Source organism: Triticum dicoccoides, chromosome 3B, assembly GCF_002162155.2.
Source record: "Triticum dicoccoides isolate Atlit2015 ecotype Zavitan chromosome 3B, WEW_v2.0, whole genome shotgun sequence".
Taxonomy (NCBI): domain Eukaryota; kingdom Viridiplantae; phylum Streptophyta; class Magnoliopsida; order Poales; family Poaceae; genus Triticum; species Triticum dicoccoides.
Window position 1 is genome coordinate 650,274,804 of NC_041385.1, and position 21,680 is coordinate 650,296,483.

Genomic DNA, 21,680 nt, shown 5'->3' on the forward strand with positions numbered 1-21,680 from the left:
ATTGCTCTTTTTTTATGCCTTTCTATAAATAATAGTAATACTAAAGACAGAAAGCAAAGACAACAAGGGTCGACGACGGAAGCTCGGGACGGATCCGTATGATGCGGAAGTCTCACACAGTGATGAAAGAAATCAATTTATGAGAGACCATATTTCTGTTGTTTCGGTACAACTCAAGACCAGTTAAGGAAATAGTGTTACTAAAAGACCAGAGGTGATGGCCTCTGAATTGCAGGCCACACAATCGGGATTTGATGAAATAGCTACGTTTTTCGAAAAGGAAGAAGGCCGAGGGGATAGCAGCCTTCCTTCGGGCTTTGCCTGCCGACATTCTAATAAAGAATTCCGGCTCGGCGTTTCATATTGCTTACTATGGTCTGGACAGTGAGGAAGGTGAGTGGGTGCGCCTCCTGCGGTCGTTTTAGTGACTCAATTGGCTGGCTTCCCTCAGCTCAGACTGGTGTCGCCACCTCCCATTTCTCATTTTATTATGTTCAACTTTATGTATTCCGTGATTGGGTGCTTGGCGTAGAATGAGTGGAGCATACTAGGAATGCCGAATGCTCGCTCAGTAAAAAACGAGAATAAAAAATCAAAAAGAAAGAAGAGAAAGAACTGGGAGTTGGCGCCTACATAACAGGTAGCTTGCTTACCCATCTAGACCGAACCCTACCTTAGCGTCTCATCCCCACCCACCAAGTCTTTATCCGCGGTGAAAGGAGTGGTTTAATTCGATGCAAGGTGCAAACGAGCTTTTCCACTTATGGCTATGAGAAAAACCCTTTTCTAGATTAGGCTTTTAGATCTGAGTAGGCGCCCTTTTTATTTTCCTTCTAAACTAGCTGCTCTCGCTCTACCAGTTCGTACTGAACTTTCACTTTCATTTATTTCATTTATAGGCAGGCTTGACTTCGGCTCCTCGTTTTTATTCAATTATGAAATGACTCATTTTGATGGAGATTTGTAGCATCATTCAAGTAAATACAAATTGAGATCGTAGAAACATGAGCTTGTGATATAGCTACACCTAATTCCAGACTGGTTAATGCTAGAATCCAAGTTGCAGTCAAGATAGATGGAATGGACTAGGGCGCAAGGAAAGAGATCCAGAACGAGGCCGGCTACTTCTATCAAAGAGGAGCAAAGGCTAAGCGTCAAGTTCATGTCTCTCCTCTCTGAAGTCGGACCTTATTGAAAAGTAGTACGCTTTCTTTCGTGGTGTTCAGGATCCCCCGAAAACATATCTTGTGGACGGCCTAAAGCACTCATGGTATCATTATGAATGGGCTTGCCTTCATAGGGCCCCACCTTGACTTGCCATCATGGCTACACTCTTTTCATCAAAGCAACCCGCCTGTATCTACTTATTTATTCGGAGAGCGCCATTCTCTCATCTGGTCTCGCCACAGTGACAAGAAAAACCTAGAAAGCCCTTTGAATAAGCCTCAGGAACACCCATTCCTTTCGGATCAGGGGGTGGTTGTTTTAACTACTCGTTCGAAGATAAGAGCTAACCGACCATCCTGATTGAATGCTTTTAGCTCGCTAAATGATACAGTCCTCGCTGATGGATCGGCAAGTACTCCATGGTCAGCGGCTATCAGCTAACATTATGGGCCGTTAGTGGTGGTTCATTGCCTATAGTGTTGTGAAACAGTCGCCACGGGCGTGGACAGGTTCAGGAGAGTTGTTTGTGGACAACCCCTATCTCAGTCTCCTTTCCTTTCTCTTTTCGGGAGCAGAGCTGAAAAAGATGGAGTTACCTGGAGATGGAAAATTTTGATTTAACAATAAAAACTGTACAAAGCGTCTCTCATCAAATCAGAAAGAGCCCTGGGATTTGACCAAAATGGCATAATTGAAAGCTCTCGTCTCAGTCGCTCGCCTAAGAAAAGGTACCGGGTTGCTCCGTGAACAACATTGCCATTCGGGGTTACGCGAGTCGGAGTATTGGGTCCCCTCTAGGGAACTGTTTGAGTTTTAGCATCGACCCCATTTCCTTTTGATCGTATTATGCTTGACTCACTGCAAAACATTTCGCTTTCTACGCCACGCTCGTACGTTGAGGGACCTTCTCGGTTCAAAGCTAACAAATAGGTCTCATGTTGGCACTCAAGATGCTGGTTATGGTATCAGATCTGAGGACCAAGAATTTCAAAAGGATAGTTACGATAGATGAAGCGGAAGAAGGAACAAGGCTTGAAGGCGGATTAGCAAGGGAATGAATCTGATGAAGTTGTTCCTCCGCTAGAATAAGGGGGGCATGATCGCTGATTTGACCAGGCAGACCAGATGAGCGATGTATGCCCACTTACCACTCTACCACTTCAATTCAATGACGGACTGCCGTTCGCGGTACATAAAATACTCAGCCAGGGCTGCTCCCGTATAAGGAGCAAGGTATTGTAATGTAGCAGGTGAATCCGCCATTTCAGCTACGTTTCTGCTCTGTCCTTTACCACATCGATGGATTCCATTTCAGTGGATAGAGCTCAACCTCTTGTACGGTCAATTCCCTAGTAGACATCAACTTGTTCATAAACTCCAGCCTTATCTACGCTGCTTTACCCGACCCAGGTGGCCTACTTTCTCAGATGAGAGATTCGGCGGAGTAGTAGGAAGTCCCTGTGGAGAACTATAAGAAAAAACGTATATAGCGGACCAAGCAATGAATGACCTAGCCTAGGTAGTCCTATGTTTGACCAATGCTGCCTTGTATGTCTTGATCCAAGATTTCTCAGCAAAAAAAGACATGGGAAAAATATGACGATAAAAAACTCCACAATAATAAGCGCCTTCAGTACCGTTCTTTGGACGAGAGTAAAGAGCGATCGATCAGCCCCGACCATGACCGGTCTAGAATCTCTCTCATTGAGCTTCTCTTTTGCGCCCGCTTTCTTCTTGATTTATTGCAGCAACTAGTCTCCCTTTTCCAAAAAAGGGCAGAGAAGAGGATTGAGGGACAGAAGGAGCTGGAGGCCAGCAATTCATTTCTTCGACTCGATGCCTCCTCATTTGCTCCCATTCCTGCTTCCACTGCTTGTGCGAGTGAGCAATTATATTTCGGATATCCTGGGGTTCTAAGATCTCGAGCAGAGGAAAGTCCCGGGGGAACGTGTTTACCATGAATAGGGTGAAATTTAGGAGTCGTTCGAAAGCATCAAAAGGGAAGAACTCAGATAGAAAGGCAGGCGAAGTTGGCCCTTTTCAATCTTTTTTTAGTATCGGAAGGAAAAAGAAAGAAAAGATGGATTGGGTTGAACCTCAGAGTCATTAAAAATTTGGTAAACCCCATTTGTGAAAATAGAAATTCAATTTAAAGGGGTACCCAAGCTAAATAAGGCCTCAGAAATCAGAGCACTTTATACAAGATGGGACACCAATGTCCTTCTAGCTTCAACACGCTATGATCCATATCATCTTGACCGTCCTCAAATTCTAGACATCTGCAAGTTCCCTATACTACCTTCTTTCCCTCCTCTGTTTCTGTCTTTAAGAGGCAGTGCATCCTGCAGGAATCGAACCTACTTTTTGACCCATTTTGCCTTTCTAGGTTGGTGGGCGCTTTCACCATTCAGCCATGGATGCTTTAGCGAGTGAACTAGGTACCTTCTACTATCAACCAGATGAGATAGGGCTTTGAAAGGTCAGAGTCAGTCTCCTCTTTTTCTTTTAGGGAAAGCCTTGTTAAAGACTACGACTTTGGACTTCCTTTTTCGTACTCTTCTTTCATCCTCCTTACCAGAACGCTTTTCCTGGTTCAGAAGAATAAGATACTTAAATTGTGGCTTACATATGGAAAATGCCTTCGTCTTGAAGCTACCAATGCACATCACGGTGTGGCGTGGGTTCTACCAACGAAACGGAGAAGTTTTTGATTGGAGCAATCAAACCTCTTCCCTTCAACTCGTACCGAAGGCTATGTCCTAGTAAGCATTTCCTCTGTTTCCTTGTTTCCCACCTCTGACCTTCCGCTATGACATGACCAGTCCACTACCTTTCTTGCGTACTCCTGGTGAACCAGTTACTAGCCATATGTTTAGGAGGCTATTTTCTCCTATTAAGTAAGATTCTTAAGCTTAATAAGCCCAAAGATCGAAAAGTACGGACCATTTTGAAATAAAACCGGACCATATGTAAATCAAAATAGAAAAAGAAATCTAGCTACTCTCTTCTCTGTCTCCTTCAGAAAAAGAAAGCTAAGGCAATTGGTGTTGAATAAACAAAACCACACCGAACCAGTCAGGAGTTTTCAGAGATTATGCCCAGCGTCCCATGACACCACTTCATTGTATGCAACACGAGGAACCGATCAAGAAAGACGAAGCAGACATGCACAAGTTCAAGAGCGAGGTCAGACAAGCATGTATCAGAACAACAACGTGATCAAGGCTGCAGCTGCTGCTGCGAGGACTAACGTCACAAGGGAAATCTGACAGGAACTGAAGGCCACCGATCCCGACCGATCGCGCGGCACGGACGTCGAAAGCTCCTCCATAGTCGACGGGGGCACTTCACTTGTCCTGGGGCGGCAGCAGCACGGACATGCACAACTGATTATGCTCTCGAAACCAATTCACTTGAGCGAGACAGAGGAGAGTGGAATTTCGGCTATTCCTGATTCAGAAAGGAAAGGTATGTGGGTAGACATTGAGCGGGAATATTGATTGCGATTTAGCCGCACCTGAGCCCGCAACTGCTGCCTCTACTCCGCCTACTTCTTGTGCCGACTTCGCCAGCCTCGCGGTCGTCAAGCAGTCTTGGGCTCCATCAATCAGTGAGGAGGAAACCAAAACCTGTTGGAGTTCCCCGCCATCACCCCGCCTAGATCCGGGGGTTCAGAATTTACGAAAGCCCCCCGTCTTTCCGACTCAATGTATTGCCGTTTCGTGGCAGCGCACGAGCATACAACTATAGTATTAATAAAGTGGTACTCCGTCCATTTCATAATTCTTGCCATGATTTTAGTTTAAAGTATTTCTTAGTGACTAGGTACTATACATGTTGACTATAGGCGATGCAACAACTTCATATAACCCTTTTTTACGGGGTCCATATAACCAGCTGTTGGCTATAATATTAACCAAAAAAAGAAGCTATAATATTAACCATGCTCCAACAAAGCGGTCCACTTTTTCGCCCCATGACATCAGTTTCCTCCTACGGAATCTAATCAATTTGTAGCGCGGAACTATACAATTAAAACGTTGGGGAGTCCTCTCATTCGCGTGCTTGAGACGCACATTTGAATCATGGAAACGATGGTAATCTTTCTACCCATCAATGCAATGACACGCATCTAGCGTATTCGCGGAAACGGCTCGAAGGTTCGGAGCGCATCTTCTCCGTTTCGTGCAATTGGTGCATCCTAGTAGTCGTGACGTGTTGAGAATGTGAGAAACATGCATCTTTTTTTGCAAAAAAGAAATGTGCATCTTTTTTAGGGGAAGAAATATGCATCCTTGATTGTTATATTTTGACAGGAAAATACACATCCCTGTCTATAAAAATGTAGGTGCATACCACGCACACGATAATTTACATGTGTGGTTGCTGCTGGCGGACTCTACTCAGTTCTCTCTCAGAAAATCATAGATGGGATAAATAATTAAAGGACAGTAAAATGAAGAAATATGCTCGCCCAACGCACGTGAAAAAAAGAGAGGAAACGAACGTATTTACTCTTGCAGATGGTGCTGCCCGGCCGGTTCGAATCTATTCCTGCTCGCTGGCTGCGTACGCTGTCGGCCGTGGGGTTCCCTCCGCAAACGCGACCGTCGAAGGTGGCCGGGCCGTCCGCATCAGCAGCACCAGCAGCAAAGCGTTCGAAGGTGACATGGAGCACTATTACGCAACAGCACGTGCCGCACAAGGCAGGACATGGCAAATTGATGGAGATCGGAACAAAGTAAAGAAAGCTCGAGTTGTTCGGGCGTCCAGCCTCGTAGTCGCGGCGTGTGACACGAGCATCGAACAGCAACTCTCGATTTTTTTTTCGAAACGGAGGTAAAAGATTTGCCTCATCCATTAATTAAGCAGAAGAGAATTGCCCAGTTAATCAACGGAAAACCGGGCGAAAACTGTCACAAACCGCTGAGCGGCACACCAAGATATCCCACGCACACCTTTACAAGAGTGCCTCGTCAAGCTAGCACACAAGCGTCATCGTCATCACTTCTCCCCAAACAGTCGTCATCGCCATCCCTAATCCCCGAGCAAGCGACTCCGGCTTCTCCGTGGACGAACGTCGAACCAACACTCACCGCAGAGGCTGTGTAGGAAAACATGCAGATCCATGCCAGAACTCAACCACCCGCATCGAGGGCTACGCAGCTCCGACTCTGAAGCAAAGATCCAAAGGAGAACTATGCAAGACTGGCGTCGTGGAAGACCACCGAACGGACCACGTGTTGCCTGTCATCGTTGCCACAGGGACCCCGTCGCCGCAGCTCCGACTTCACCGCAACAACCAAACCGAGGTAATCCCACGAATACGCCGAAGAAGAGCCGACTACCACTACAATGTCTCCGACTTCACTTGCCCTGTCGTCGTTGCCACAGAAGCCTCGATGCCACACCAAAGCATACCACCAACCTCAACACACCAGCTGGTTCCTCTGACCGGATTGAACTCCAAAATCGATGCCCTCGAGAGGGAAACGACGCCAACACGCCGCCAACGACTGACCCTCCGGGTCTGGGGTTTCCCCCGGAGTTGTCCCTCGCAGAGGAAGAGAGAGCATCCTGACGACGCCTTCAAGAAGGTTACGACGTCCACAGACGCCACCGTCACAGGCTCCGGCCATGGCCAGAGACGGTTTTTCACCCAGCCCTCGTGATCCTCCGGTCGATAGCCAAACCGGCAGCCCACCTTCCCTCGCTGCATCTCCACACGTCCTCCACCTTGGCAGCCAAAAACTGCAGCCTCTTCACCACATCAGGAAGAGATACCTCGTCTGCAGGTCGCTGCCTAGAGCCGCCACCAGGCCGGACCTGATGCAGAGAGGCCGACGGAGTCCGCCCCTAGCCGCCAGCCCAAAATGCGCGCTTGTCGCATCCGCACCGCGCCTCGCCGGCGCCCCTGCCAGAGCGCCTGAAACCGCGCCGCCGCCAACGCGCACTGCGCGACCTCGCCACACCTGCGCCGCGAACCGCCGCCCCTTGCCACATCGCACGATCCGCGCGACAGCCTCTGTAGATCTGCGTGCACCACGCTCTGGCGCCTCCGTCGCGGCCTCGAGTGACCACGACGCTCCTGCCGTCGTCAGATCGACGAACCCCTTGACGGCGTCCCTGAATGCCAGATCCCGCGCTGCTTGAGGCCCCCACGAGCCAACCGACGCGCCGCCCCTCCGCTCGGACCACCGGAGCCTCGTCAGCCCGCGCCGGAACTTCGCCAGCCCGCGCCGGAGCCACGCTCGCACGCCCGCGCCGGAGCCACGCTCGCCCGCCCGCCCAAGGCCGCCACACCAGATGCGCCCTTGCGCCTTGTGGAGAGATGCCCCGCCGCCGCCCTCCCTGGAGCCTGACCGGGCTTTGCCGGCGGCCTCCTCAGGCGGCGGCGAGGTGAGGGGCTGGAGGGAGGTGGGAAGGAGGCGGCGGCAGAGGGGATCCCCGTGCCGCCAGAGAGAGGCGACGCGGAGGAGTTCAGAAAGTTGATTTTGTAGACACTCTCGATTTTTTTATGCACAAGATGGTAGAGAACGAACAAAAATACAGGACACGTCACGTCCGATAACCGTGAATAGAAGAAACATACATATTTATAATGGAATCATGAAAGAAAGAAATGAACTCAAGATAAGAAATAAGTTAAATTTGCTGCCACCAGTACAAACACAATCCCAACATCGTTGAAAGCCCAAACGTTCCATAGGCGCAGGTCGATCCATCAGTCACCAACTCAAACAAAGTTTAAAAAAGAAAGAAGTTCATTTTTCACCCTCAAATGTGCCTCAATGGACAAATACCACCCCAAAGTCTATTTTGGTACGATTTTAACCCTGAAATTCTCAAAACCGGATAAATCTGACCCTAGAGCGGTTTTGTTATAATTTTGGTGGTATTGGGAGAAGACGTCATCTTCTTCCTCCCTCCATCTCTCCTATGTGTCGTTCATCGACAACCATGGCCCTCGATGCCCCCCACCGGGGTGCCACAACGTCGCCCCAGATGCCCCAACCCCTCCTTCCCATTCCCCCCACCCTTTTGACACCCTCTTATGACGGGAATCGCATGCCCCGCATGCGCCCGTGCTGCAGCCAGCACCGCCGCCGTTGCCGCCCATGCGTCCACTGGCCACCTTGAGCCACACTACCATGTCAAGCATCTCCGCCACGCCTCCCTTGCCTACTTTGGCAAAGTCATTTGTGCGAGTCGCCCCCTGAATTACAGCGGGAACGTCGTCTTCCTCGTTTTGGATCTGCCGCCGGCGCGCCTGATTCCCTAGCTCTGTGGAGCCCCGACGCCTCTGCTGCCTCCCTTGAGATCCCTCTAGTGTTCGCGGCGCTGCTGACGCCTCCTCGGCAAGCCCATCGACCCCGAGTTTCTTCTCCGTGATGTTGTGCTCCGGTTTCGGTAGCTGCCGCGTAGGTTGACCATATAGGTCTTCCGCCCGAGCAGACAACATGTGCGGCGTCCCGGATGAACCGCCCCGTCCTGCAGCGGAGAGGGGTGGCTCCCATGGTGTAGACGGCGTGGCGGAGTCCCATATCTCCCCGGCGCGCGCGAAAACGAGGTTGCAGCCGGCGCCCCCGACGAACAAGCAGCTGCGCCCGCTGTCCATCACCTGCGTTGAGTGAGTAGAACCCGCGAGTTGGCCATCCAACACGGCACGGGCGTTGCGGCCGGGTCGAATACGAGCGGCTGTGTGAACCCCACGACGAGGATGAGCCGCCTACCTGCAGCCACAGACCGAAGCGACAGCCGGTGGGAGAGGAACGACAGGTGGCAAAGCATTAGGGGCGCCGGCAGCCCGTCCCACCGCACGTCGATCTATTCCTAGACCATGAAGATCGCCGCCGTCGCTAACTATCTATGTCTGCACACCCAAATACCATGCCACGTCACACTTCTGGCCATAGAACCGCCTAAAATTGAGGCAAAACCATCTGAGGGGGAGATTTACCCGGTTTTAATAATTTGGGGGTTAAAATCGTACCAAATTTGAGTTCAAGGAGGTATTTGTCCCTCAAGCTACATTTTGGGGTGAAAAATGGACTTCTTTCTTTAAAAAACACACACTCAAATGGCTGGGCCAGGTTCTGCACCATTTCCGCCAACGGAAACGGCCTTGCGGCTAGATTAGTTAGGAAGCCCATTCAATTCAAATGGAGGCCCAGTCGTTTCAGAACTTCCCCCCGACATTCTTGGCAGGCCGCAGGGCCAGGATGCGATCATGAATGAGCCAACCCAAAAACCCTAGCCCCCGCCGTCAACTCACAAGCCAAACCGCAATACCACCAGACGCCTGGCGCGCCCGTGCGTGCAGCCGCCGCGCGCGGCCACGGTCCGCTCAACCCGATGCCGCGGCCGGCGCAGCCCGAGCCCGAGCCGCCGCAGCCCGGCGGCGAGACGCCGCCCATCCACCGCCTCCTCGAGCTGATCAAGTCCGAGCCCGACCCAGCCTCCGCGCTCGCCCACCTGGAGCTCCTCGTCTCCACCTGGCCGGCCTACACGCCGCCCCAGCCGCTCCTCTTCCACCTGCTGCGCCGCCTCGCCACCTCCGCCCCGGCCCGCCTCCCGCGCCTCCTCGGCCTCCTCCCGAGCCTCCGCCACCGCCCGCGCTTCTCCGAGCCCGCCGCGCTCGTCGTCCTCTCCGCCTTCTCCCGCGCGCTCATGCCCGACGCCGCGCTCGCCGCCTTCCGCCGCCTCCCTGCCTTCCTCGGCTGCAACCCGGGCGTCCGCTCCCATAACGCCCTCCTCGACGCTCTCGTGCGGGCCCGTCGCTTCTCCGACGCTGACGCCTTCTTCGCGTCCCTCTCCCATGGCGCCTTCGGGCGCCGCATTGCCCCCAACCTCCAGACTTACAACATCATCCTCCGCTCCCTCTGCGGACGTGGGGACCTAGACCGAGCTCTGATGCTCTTTGACTCCGTTCGCCGCCGCGGAGTTGCTCCAGACCGCGTCACCTACTCCACTCTCATGTCTGGGCTTGTCAAACACAGCCGCTTGGACATGGCACTTTACCTGCTCGACGAAATGCCGACCTATGAAGTGCAGCCTGATGCGGTTTGTTACAATGCAGTGCTCCGAGGGTGTTTCAGGATTGGTGAGTTTGAGAAAGCTATGCGGGTGTGGGAGCAGCTGGTGAGAGATCCTGGTTCAAGTCCCAACCCCTCCACTTACAATGCGATGCTTGATGGCTTGTGTAAACTTGGGAGGTTTAAGGAGGCGGGTGAGGTATGGGAGAGGATGATTGCAAATAATCACCAAGTCGGCATGATTACCTATGGGATTCTGATTCACGGTTTGTGCCGGTCACGGGATGTGGATGGTGCAGCAAGGGTATATTCAGAGATGATCAAGACTGGGCTTGTTCCTGATGTTGCCATATATAATTCACTCATCAAGGGGTTCTGCCAAGCTGGGAGAGTAGGAGAGGCTTGGAAATTCTGGGACTCTACCAGTGTTTCTGGCATCCGTAATGTGATAACGTATAATATAATGCTGAAGGGGCTCTTTGATGGTGGCATGGTCGATGAAGCTAGAGAATTGTGGGAGCTATTGGAGAAAGACACTTCGTCCTCTCCTGACATGGTGAGTTTTGGCACTATGATCCATGGGTTATGTGAGAAAGGCTTTGCTAACAAGGCACTTCAAATCTTAGTGGAAGCACAGACCAGTGGTAAAAAATTAGATGCATTCTCATATTCATCCATGATAAGTGGACTGTGCAATGATGGGAGACTAGACGATGCAGTTAAGTTATATGAAAAGATATCTATGGATGGCTGCAAACTGAATCCTCATATTTACAATGCACTAATAAAAGGGTTCTGCCAAGCATCTAAGTTTAGTGATGCTGTAAGAATATACGGCGAGATGGCAAACAATGGTTGTTCTCCTACTGTCATCACTTACAACACTCTAATAGATGGACTATGTAAGGCTGAAAAGTATCAAGATGCTTCAAGCTTTACAAAAGAAATGTTGGAGAAAGGTTGTAAACTAGATGTCAATACTTATGCTTCATTGATTTGTGGCCTTTGTAGAGACAAAAAGGTTGATGCTGCCCTTGCTCTGTGGAATCAAATTCTTGATAAGGGTCTTCAGGCAGATGTCATGATGCACAACATTTTAATCCATGGTCTTTGTTCTGCTGGGAAAGTAGATGAAGCTTCACGTCTTCTCTCTGAGATGAAAGAGAAGAATAACTGCCGCCCAAATCTAGTGACCTATAACACACTCATGGATGGATTTTATGAAATGGGTTGTTTTGACAAAGCAGCGTCTCTGTGGACAGCTATTTTAGAAAATGGTCTGGTACCTGATATAATTTCATATAATACAAGAATTAAGGGTCTATGCTCTTGTCACAGAACACCTGAGGGTGTCCAATTATTGGATGAGGTGCTTGCACAAGGAATTGTACCAACAGCCATCACATGGAATATACTGGTCAGAGCTGTCATCAAATATGGACCTATTCAAATATGATCTTTTAGAATTTCTCTTGGTAATATCTTCTTTGCCTTAATTCCGCACGATAGATTTCTGTTTCCATGGCCTATATTTTTCACCTGATTTTGTTTGATCTTACTATAATAGCAATCATGTAGTTTCTCTCATGCCAACCGTAGTGTTTGCTTGAGGGCATCATAATCAAGAATTGCAGATTAACTCTGATGTTTAGAATTTCAGTGATACCAGCTTCTTTCATACTTTCAACTGCGTCCAAGGTTCCCAGCAGTATGCTTTCTAAGATAAAATGGCACCTTTTCAACTAAATAATGGATGGAAGTACTGAAATTTGCTAAATCTTGTTTCATAGGCTTAGGATGGTTATTTTGATTCGTGCAGACTAGTCTGTCCTTGCCTGTCTCTTCTTTCTTCTATGATGATGCAGTAACCAGGTCAAGTACAATAGTAACTGATGATCTAAGTGGGCTTACGATATTGATTGTCCATTTCAGTTTCGTATCTTGTGCTTGTTTTATTTTGTTTATGATAAGAGTTGAGAAGTGACCATAGTACATACATGCCACAAATATGGACACCAAACTCCTACAGCTTGAGAAATGTGCTGTATGATGGTATATATATATCTTGAATTACAAAAGCTATGTCAATTCGTAATAATTATATATATTTTACTTTGTTAGTGATAATGTCGAATCAAATCTACTGTACTTTTCCTGTTTTACTTCAAGTGTACATCTATTTCATTTTTCTTTTTTATCTTCTCAGCTTCAGTGGTCATATATCCTGTTCAAAGATGACCTTAACAAATCAGGCTAATGGAAATTCGACTCAGAGCACCTGAACAAACCAGGCAAGCTTTCTACATTACCCTCGAGGCATCTCAATGACATCTACTCCCTCCATCCCATAATATAAGAGCGTTTTTGACACTACACTAGTGTTAAAAACGCTCTTATATTTTGGGACGGAGGGAGTAAGACATAGTATTACCATCTGCTAAGGTAAACGTCGAACCAATTTTATTTTATATTGCATTTTTTAAAAGAAAAAAATGACCGCTTTTCAGGTACTAAAACTGTTTGCTTTGCACCCCTCAGACCCCATCCATGTCTGCCATCGAATGGGAACATACATGGTCACCAGATAGAATGACAGAAATAAAATTATACAATATGACCCACATGTGCCCAAAGACTACTTTCTCTCTCCTCTTTTCTACCCTCCCTCCAACTGCAATCCATCTTCTCTGATCTCTGGCCATCTCTTTCCACTCTGCTCTGTTCCTTGACGCACCAAACATGGTAATTGTGAGATCCACTTCTTCCCCAAGTCCAGCCTACTGCCGCACCTTGATTTTGTCTCCTCTGATGAGTTTCCGATCTCAGCATGGCCTTCCCTAGCATTGCATGACCTCTTAGATCCTTTCACTTCTGTTATTTTGATCAGTTCTGTTCCCTTACCGCCACAACTGGTTGAGCTCTGCCGCCAGATTTGAGAAACATGATTTTTTTTTAAGTGCATCTGGACTGTAACCCTGTTGTTACCTTGTTTTGGCTTTTTTAAGTTGTAATTGCTGAAACATATCTCTGATGCAATAGTGAAGACAGCTTGAGTTTATCAGATCTCAGGTTCGAGAAACCTGTGATTTATAGGCCAAGCTACAGTGTAAATATTATCTTCTTTTACAAAATATACGACCATTCATACCACACTCAGCTTCTGATGGTGGTATTCCTGTCGGCATATGGCCTGAGCAACAAGGACCATGAAAAATTAGTCACGGGGTAACGTTCCCCTGCTCTACCTATTTCGTTGGAAAACAACATTTATTTGAGTTTTTGACCATACAGTCTATTTTGCAATCTCTTTGATACTCACTTTGAATTGAAACCAAGAAACCTGTATTTTTTTTGCACATCAGGACTATAACCTGGTTACCTTATTTTTTAGCACATCTTGGTTTCTTGGAAACATGATTGTTTTAGCACATCAGATTGTGTCTTTGTTTTTTTGAGAAATGATGAGGGCACGACCTCGAACGTGCCGATGATTTGTCCCGATCTTTTACGATGCAACGAACTCCTCCAATATCCACGATAAAATCTCCCAATTACGCGAACGAGTACACGTAACCTGAAGATGGGGTGACGACCACCAACGGACAATCCCTCGACACACGAGAAACCTCCTGCCGTAGTAGACGTTATGAGCGCGCAACCCGTCGATGACGACAAACCTCGAGCGAAGCGCAACTTTCACACAGAAAAATCACGCGAAATAAATAGTGACGACACACAAAGAGGGCCGCTTCATAGTCGGTACTATAGATTGTCTAAACTCTAGAAAAATAGTCTAATCTCCTTTTACATGGCCGAACTCCTGGCCTTTTATATGCTGCACATAGGCACGTACGTACACAAACTAGTTTAGGAGTCCTTGCATGATACGACCTCAACCTACCAAAAACATAAACGTTTCTCCTCCTATGATTAAAGAAAAATAAATTTACATTGCCTTTTATATGGTGCACATTGCCTTCGGATCTCAACTTCTCCATGTTGGTTGACAGACTTAGAAAAGCTTCCAATAAATAAAAACGAATATTGATATGATCCTTACGTAACAGGAACTGGCAGTGAACCAACCATGATCCATCTGCATGGCGTTCTAAACGCCGGCTTCACTTCCTGTGGAACTACAAGTTGAATTGCAATTTCTCCATTAAAAGTAATGGGGGCCTCCATCAACTTGGTCAGCATGCAATAATCAGAAGCACCCATGTTTTCTTCCTTCTGCGGTGTAGCACATGCAATAGTGCCTAGTGTATTTGAACTTGCCTTCAACTTTAGTCCTTTCTTCTTATCACCTGCCAGTTTATGAACATGTGACATGGTAGCAGAGGCAGAACTAGAGCTAGTGTCTAATGACAGGACATCATCACTAGTATTCACATCAAGAAACATGGTTGTTTTTTAGTGCATCAGATTGTAACCTGTTGGGCTTTCACCTTGTTTTGGCATCTGAAAGTAGTATTGCTGGATTAATTTTTTGCAAGATTAAAGGCGGCCAGTGTTGATCAGATCTCAGATTTAAGAAACCTGTTTTTTTATAGGCCAAGCTACACCTTCAATAATATGGTCTATTGTAAAGATTATATCCATTAAAATTAATGTGAGCAGTGGTCATTGCTAGTGGAAAGTACTGATTAAACTCTATTGCTACCTTTTCATGTTTTACCAAGTGCGCATGTCTTTCATTCTTCTCTTTTTCAGCTTTTGGTGGTGATGTACCCTATCCATAAATGACCTGAGCAACCAGGCAAGTGAAAGTTAGAGCAATCCCCTCCATTTCGCCTTGGCGTTTTAAAGTCGGCACTCACAATTGTATCATGGAGTGTTACCATCGGCCTAGGTAAGGTAGTTCAGACTTTCAGCAACTATATACAAGCTAGTCTACTTGCCAGTACTTCACTAGCACTCCAAAGTTGTTAGATGTTGTGAATTTCATGTTAGCATTCACCCAGTTATTGTTTTCTTTCTCTTTCTGGTTTCTGCGCATTCTCTTATTGTTCGGCTCCATCTTGCACCCATTGTCCAACTAATGTGGAGGCATTGAACATGAGAGCGTTTCTGTGTGTCCTCTGTGGCAGGGTTACGTCATTCCCGGCCATGCCCTTTTTTAATCTATATACTCGAATACCAGAACCGCCTAAAGTGTAACACTGGCTGATTACTTCAAGGTCAATATATAGTCTTCCAGTTGACAAGATACTCAGCAGAGAATGACATCCCTTAACTTTATCCCATCTTCTCCTTCACCAAGATTTTTTTCTTGAGATAAAAAATATTATTTTTCTTCAAATGCTGTCTATTTTCTTGATTATTCATTTGAACCTGAACTTTTTATTTGGCAATAGTTTGATACCCTCTTTCGATCAAAATTTGTGAACATGGATTTCTAGTGCATCTGGATTGTAATCCTGTTACCTGTTTTGGCTTTTAAAAGTTGTAATTGGTGAAACATATCTCTGATGCAAGAGCGAGGACAGCTTGAGTTTATCAGATCTCAGGTTTGAGAAACTTGTGGTTTATATGCCAAGCTACATCATAAATGGTATCTTTGGTTACAAAAAACTGCATGCATTCATATCAAATGTATGCACTTTTCTATTGCTACCGAAAATATTAATATAACTCCAGAGCTACTTAAACTTTCTACTCTTCAACTTTTAGGTCTTGAGTATACAGATCTTCATTTTCTTTTTTTCCAACCTCTGGTACTTATATATGCTGCTCATGGATGACCTGAGCAACCAGGCAACCTTCCATCTACTTTATCCGGTTTGTTGCAAAGATAGCATCCAGAAATGTATTGACCCTGCACTCTATTTTTGCTATCTTTTCTATACTCACTTTGAATCAAAATTTGACTAACTCGACGTGTTAGGTGCATCAGAATTGTAACTATGTTACATTGTTTTGGCTTTTGAAAGTTGTAATTGCTGAAACATCTCTGATGCAATAGTGAAGACAGCTTGAGTTTATCAGATCTCAGGTTCGAGAAACCTATGGTTTATAGGCCAAGCCACACTGCAAATGTTATAATAAAATATAATTCATCCCGCTCGCCAGCTTCTGGTGGTGGTATTTCTGTCCACAAATTACCTGACCAACCAGGCCATGAAAAATTAGACCTGGAGTAACATTTCTGCACTCTACCCAAGACGTTGGAAAACTGCATTTACATTTGTGATTCGTAAGACCAAGTATTGGCACCAGACCAAGTTAGATGTTGTTTTGAGTTTTTATCCCTGGAGTATATTTTGCAATCTCTTTCATACACGCTTGCAATCGAAACTGAGAAACATGACTTTGTGAGCACGTCAGGACTATAATCCGGTTACCTTGTTTTGGCTTTTGAAAGTTGTACTCCCTCCTTTCCGGTTTATAGGGCCCAATTCAAAAATCTCACCAACCAAGGTAGATGGTGAGTGGTGGAATATTTTTTGTAGTTTGCAAAAGCACGCAATTAATGTTCTTGTTTTCCTTAAAATATTATGTTTACCAATGCATTAATTGCAATGCATGCATGCATAAAGTACATGCATTGGTCAATTTTCTCTTAATACTTGCATGCAATGATTTAATGCACCTTGGAATCTGAACATGTGATGGGGAACAACCAAATTGAGCCTTATAAAATGGAAAAACTAAAATTTTGAGATAAGCCCTATAAACCGGAAAGGAGGGAGTATTGCTTAACCATATCTTTGATTTTTTTGGAAACATGGTTGTAGTAGTGTGTCAGGCTGTATCTTTTTTTTAGTATCATGTTTGTATTCTAGTTCATCAGATTGTAACCTCTTACTTTGTTTTGGCATTTGAAAGTAGTATTGCTGGAACATTTTTATGCAATATTAAAGACAGACTGTGTTTAGCAGATCTCAGGCTTAAGAAACCTGTGATTTATAGGCCAAGCTACATCTTCAACAACATGTTTCGTTATAAAGATTATACCATCATATTAATTTTAGTAGCTGTCATTGCTAGTGAAAAGTATTGATTGAGCTCTCTTGTTACCTTTTCATGTTTTATCAACTGCAGAGCTCTTTCATTACTCTCTTTTCAGCCTCTGGTGGTGATGTATACCCTGTTCATAAATGACCTGAGGAACCAGGCGAGTGAAAATTGGAGCAACATTCCTCCAATTCACCTCAGATGTTGCAAAGACTGCACTCACAATTGTAATGGGGTGTTGCCATCAGCCCTAGGTAAATGGTGATTCAGATTTTCAACAACTATGTACAAGCTACAGTGTGCATGCCAGTAGTTCACTAGCTCTTCAAAATTGTCAGATGTTGCGAATTTCATGTGTTAGCATCCATCTAGTTGTTGGTTTCTATCCCTTTTCCCCTGTTCTGTTTTTGTTCAGCAGTAAATGTGCTTCTATTTGTATTCATCTTGAGAACTAGATCTCCATCTTGTAGTCATCACTGTTGAACTAATGTGTAGTTGTGGCAGTTTACTTTTTTTTCCGGACCATGTCCTTTTTCAATCTGTTCATGAATACCATAACTGCCTGGATTTTTCAAGGTCAACACATAGTCTTCCAGTTAACATGATACTCCCTCCGTCCGAAAAAGCTTGTCCCTCAAATGGATGTATCTAGTACCAAGTTAGTATAGATACATCCATTTGAGGGACAAGCTTTTTCGGACGGAGGGAGTACTCAGCAGAGAATGGCCTCCCATAACTTTATCCCCATCTCCTTCACCAAGAATTATCTTCTTCTAATATTGTATATTTTCTTGATTATCCATTTTTGAACTTGTGCTTTTTATTTAACAATAGTTTGATACTCTCTTTCAATCAAAATTTGTGTGCATTTGGAATTCTGTGTTTATACGCTAAGCTATACCATAAATGGTATCCTTGATCTGTAAAACTACATAGTACATTCATGTCAATTTTATGCACTTTTATCTTGGTTATATTAACTGAACTGCAGTGCTACTTAAACTTTCTACCCTTTAACCCTCAAGTGCACAGACCTTCATTTTTTTTTTCTCAGCTTCTGGTGCTGATATGTCCTTCTCGTGGATGGCTTGAGCAACCAGGCGATCAAAAAATTAACCCAGAGCAGCAACCTTCTGTCACTCTACCCAGTTGTTTCAAAGGCAGCATCTGGAAATGTAAGACTTAAGGCATTGGCAATGGCACCAGCCCAAGGTAAATGCTCATTTGGGCATTGACCCTGCACTTCTCTTTTGCTGTCTTCTATACTCTTAACCTCTTCGAATCAAAATTTGAGTAAGTTGACGTGTTGGGTGCATCAAAATTGTAACTTTGTTACATTGGTTTGGCTTTGAAAGTTACATTGTTGAAACATATCTTTGATGCAAGATTGAAGACAGCTTGAGTTTATCAGACCTCAGGTGTAAGAAACCTGTGGTTTATAGGCCAAGCTACACCTTAAATGATAACTAAGATTACACAATCTATATCTTGATTTTATACAGCCTACATCTATATCGATGAAGCTCTTGCTGCTTTTTGATGTTTCACTCGGTGCACAGCTCTTTCATTCTTCTCTTTTTTCATTCTTGTCAGCTGCTGGTGGGGATATATCTTTCTCATAGATGACCTGAGCAACCAGGCCAATGAAAATTAAACCCAGAGCAGCAACCTTCCTCCATTCCACCTCTGGCGTTGCAAAGACGGCATTTGCGATTGTAAGACTGAGTATCGCCATCAGTGCAAGGTAAATATTCATCCGAGCTTTTGACCCTGCACTCTCCTTTGTTATCTCTGTGACCTTCTGTGCTTCGATCCTAGCCTTCACCTTGATTTCCTCATTGTTTTGAGGTTTTTGGACCTTCCCAAGGCTTTTGAAGAACATGCCTTCGTTTTTCTCCTCTTCAATCCAATCTTCGAAGTCTTCTAACACCCTCTCGTTCATTTCTATCTCCTGCCTTTGCATTTCAGCTGTCTCCTCGTAGGACTGCATCTTGCTGTCAAGACGCTCCATTATCTACCACATCAGAAATGCAATTCTCTGTCAGACACTAAATGAAGCAATATACTGTTTAATCCGTCCATGACAAGGGATGCTCACCTGGTCCCCAATTTGATCGAGCTCTTTCATGGCGTTCTGCCCAATCATATCAAACTCGGTGTCGGCGTCCTTGGTGAACTTGGTCAGGTAAGCAGACCGCTCATCCAGGAAGTTTGTGATGCGGACCTTCTGCGTCTGAAGCATGGCGATTTTCGCAAGCACCTCCTGCTGGCGTTGGTCACCGCCGTGCGGCAGGGGAGCATCGGATCCAGCATCTTCGGAGCTGCTCTTACAGATGGAAAATCTCCTCCTGCTTAGTTGCAGGGCATGTCGGCGCAGAGAGGATCTGCGCGGCGAGGGAAGGGATGTCTGAACGGTGTGAAGAGTAAGCATCTCCTCTTGATTCTCTGGGTCTTTGGTATGCTGCTGCTTTTGGTCTGCAGAATAACCGTGGCGGAGTTTGTTTCTGCACCTCTCGTTGCCTGGAGCTGGGAACGATATCCACGAAGCCATGCTGCTGTGCTACATGACAAGACCAAGTTGCCCCTTGCGTGCTGCGCGTTCACTCAGGTCCATTTCAACCCATGCCACTTTCCCGGGGAATGGGACCCTGCCTCGTTTTGGTTCCTATCCATTGAGCCAAGTAGTGCTCTGTGTGTAGCCACCGTGAAATTGATGGAGCCCCACTAGCAGCCGTGCAATCATGAACTGGGCTGAAATATAGGTGCTAGCTGGGCCGCGCCTACTTGTTTTTTTGTACTACAACGAAGAGCTGGGCTAGCCTACAATGAATGGCCACCTACAACTTATCATTCGCCCTACGAAGCTACGGCCATGTTCCACAGACACGAATTATTAGTTGATGAATCCATGTGGCCTCTTGGAGTTAAATTTTTTCGATAGAAGGGGCCACACGGCCCCCATTTTCCTTAACGAAAATCGAGTTATACATCATCCAGCCGACAACTCGACAACTATACACTTAACTGATGCAACAAACTGCAGCACCAAAAACGACAGCATACATCCTTATATCTAGATATACCTACACGATGCTCTCAGAAATTTGCACGGGACAACACAAACGACCACATGTGTGATTTGTTTCATCCTTTTTATTTATTCTGCAATTATAGACTGAAAATGCTTTGAGCACCTAACTACCAGTAGTGCGTTCTCGCATTCACCTGTGAAATGGAAACGGGAGCTGCTGGTGGATGGTGCTTTTTAATCTGCCCATCAAGCTTGGAACCTTATCCGTACTTGGTCCCGCTATTCCACAGCTATCGGTTGCATCAATGAGGCAATCGAGCAAGAACTGAAGAAGATGCTGTCCTTGAAACTTTTAATGCCAGAACTTCTCTCTCCGAGTAATCCACATCAAGCAGCGAAAAGCAGTTACTTTTGTCGAGCAAATTCCCAGAGTAGAGTTACGCGTCTGAGTGCTCATGAGCTGTACCCTTCCGTCCGCCCCACAACATGCGCCGTGTGGTCGAAAGCGCAGAAATGGCCTGCACGATCATGAGACCCGGCCTTGCGCCCATACATACCACCTGTACCTATCTGCCTACAGGAGTAATGACGCGAAGCAAACGAACATGCAGATGCCGGGGGCTTGTGCCGCAACTAGGCCCGTATTTAATCTTATCATCAGGAGACGCTTTCGGTACACCTCCAAAATCGAAATCCCCGGCTGCGTCGTTAAGGCCCCCTCCCAATGCACCACCTTGTGCATGTGCTAAGCTTTTCATGTAGATAAAGAAAAATTGATGTGGCAAGTTATTTAGAAGGAGAGAAATGTGTATGATGATCCAGGAAGAAACAATGCTAAGCGCGTGAATCTAGGCAAAACATTTAAAGTAAGAAAGCCCATCAATACATGAAGAGCTTTAGTTACTAAATCATTAAATGAAGCAAGTTTAACAACCATAAGCTAAACATCATTAAAAACTATAGTTGTTAAGCTATTTAATGTGACTCATCTAAGCACCATGCATTCGCAGCGCGGCTTGGCTCGCTCGACGCGTCGCTGTCCGCTCTCGCTCCGGCTCCGGGCTCTGGACCGCGTCGATGGAGCCTCCCAGCACTGCACCTTGTCCAACTTGATGCCGCAGGAGTCATGGACGGCCGGGTAATAACAATTAAGTAATCGATTCGGTTCCTCAGCTGTGAGGCCTCGTCGTCATCTCTCCTCCCGCAGTGGTGCAACGTATTCGCACCGATCTTATCCCTTTGGCCGTTCCACGCTAATGGAGCGGTGATACGTGCGTGCCGCCATCGGGAGCGCGAGAACAAGTCACCTTACGTCCTTATTACTAGTACTCCAATTGTGTTTTGTACAGCAGTGCAAGCCGGTTGTTGCAGCGGTGCAGCTTCTAGAAGTAATGTGTCCTATATCGAGAGCCAGAGGTCACTGTCTTGTGCACTGTTATTCGACGATGATGGCTCCAGAATGTCACATTCAGGGAGGTCTACACGTACGT

At 46.3% G+C, this 21,680-nt stretch overlaps 2 protein-coding genes across 5 annotated transcripts; one reads left to right on the top strand and one right to left on the bottom strand.

The window, feature by feature from the left end:
* The first annotated feature begins 9,493 nt into the window (after positions 1-9,493).
* LOC119277633 (pentatricopeptide repeat-containing protein At3g09060-like) lies at positions 9,494-18,530 on the top strand. 4 transcript variants are annotated; one of them, XM_037558915.1, is made up of 6 exons: positions 9,494-11,677; positions 12,409-12,493; positions 14,270-14,394; positions 14,916-15,059; positions 17,247-17,413; positions 18,214-18,530. In XM_037558915.1, exon 1 carries the CDS (start codon positions 9,523-9,525, stop codon positions 11,656-11,658), a length of 2,136 nt encoding a protein of 711 aa, XP_037414812.1. In that variant the 5' UTR covers positions 9,494-9,522; the 3' UTR covers positions 11,659-11,677; positions 12,409-12,493; positions 14,270-14,394; positions 14,916-15,059; positions 17,247-17,413; positions 18,214-18,530. The 4 variants fall into 4 exon arrangements, with proteins under 4 accessions (XP_037414812.1, XP_037414810.1, XP_037414814.1 ...); XM_037558913.1 differs by having other exon boundaries at positions 14,916-15,054; XM_037558917.1 differs by having other exon boundaries at positions 14,916-15,054; positions 17,272-17,413.
* On the bottom strand, positions 18,501-19,681 carry LOC119277634. Its single transcript, XM_037558918.1, has 2 exons — positions 19,258-19,681; positions 18,501-19,173 (listed from the first exon to the last, which is right to left on the bottom strand). Exons 1-2 carry the CDS (start codon positions 19,588-19,590, stop codon positions 18,724-18,726), a joined length of 783 nt encoding a protein of 260 aa, XP_037414815.1. The 5' UTR covers positions 19,591-19,681; the 3' UTR covers positions 18,501-18,723.
* Between the last annotated feature and the right edge of the window lie 1,999 nt (positions 19,682-21,680).

What these genes read in the sequence shown, in the direction of transcription:
- LOC119277633 (XM_037558915.1), top strand. Translation starts at nt 9,523, where the DNA reads ATGCCGCGGCCGGCGCAGCCCGAGCCCGAGCCGCCGCAGCCCGGCGGC.
- LOC119277634 (XM_037558918.1), bottom strand. Translation starts at nt 19,590, where the DNA reads ATGCTTACTCTTCACACCGTTCAGACATCCCTTCCCTCGCCGCGCAGA. An exon ending in TCGATCAAATTGGGGACCAG is followed by an intron (nt 19,174 to 19,257) that starts GTGAGCATCCCT and finishes CTGATGTGGTAG; the next exon opens with ATAATGGAGCGTCTTGACAG.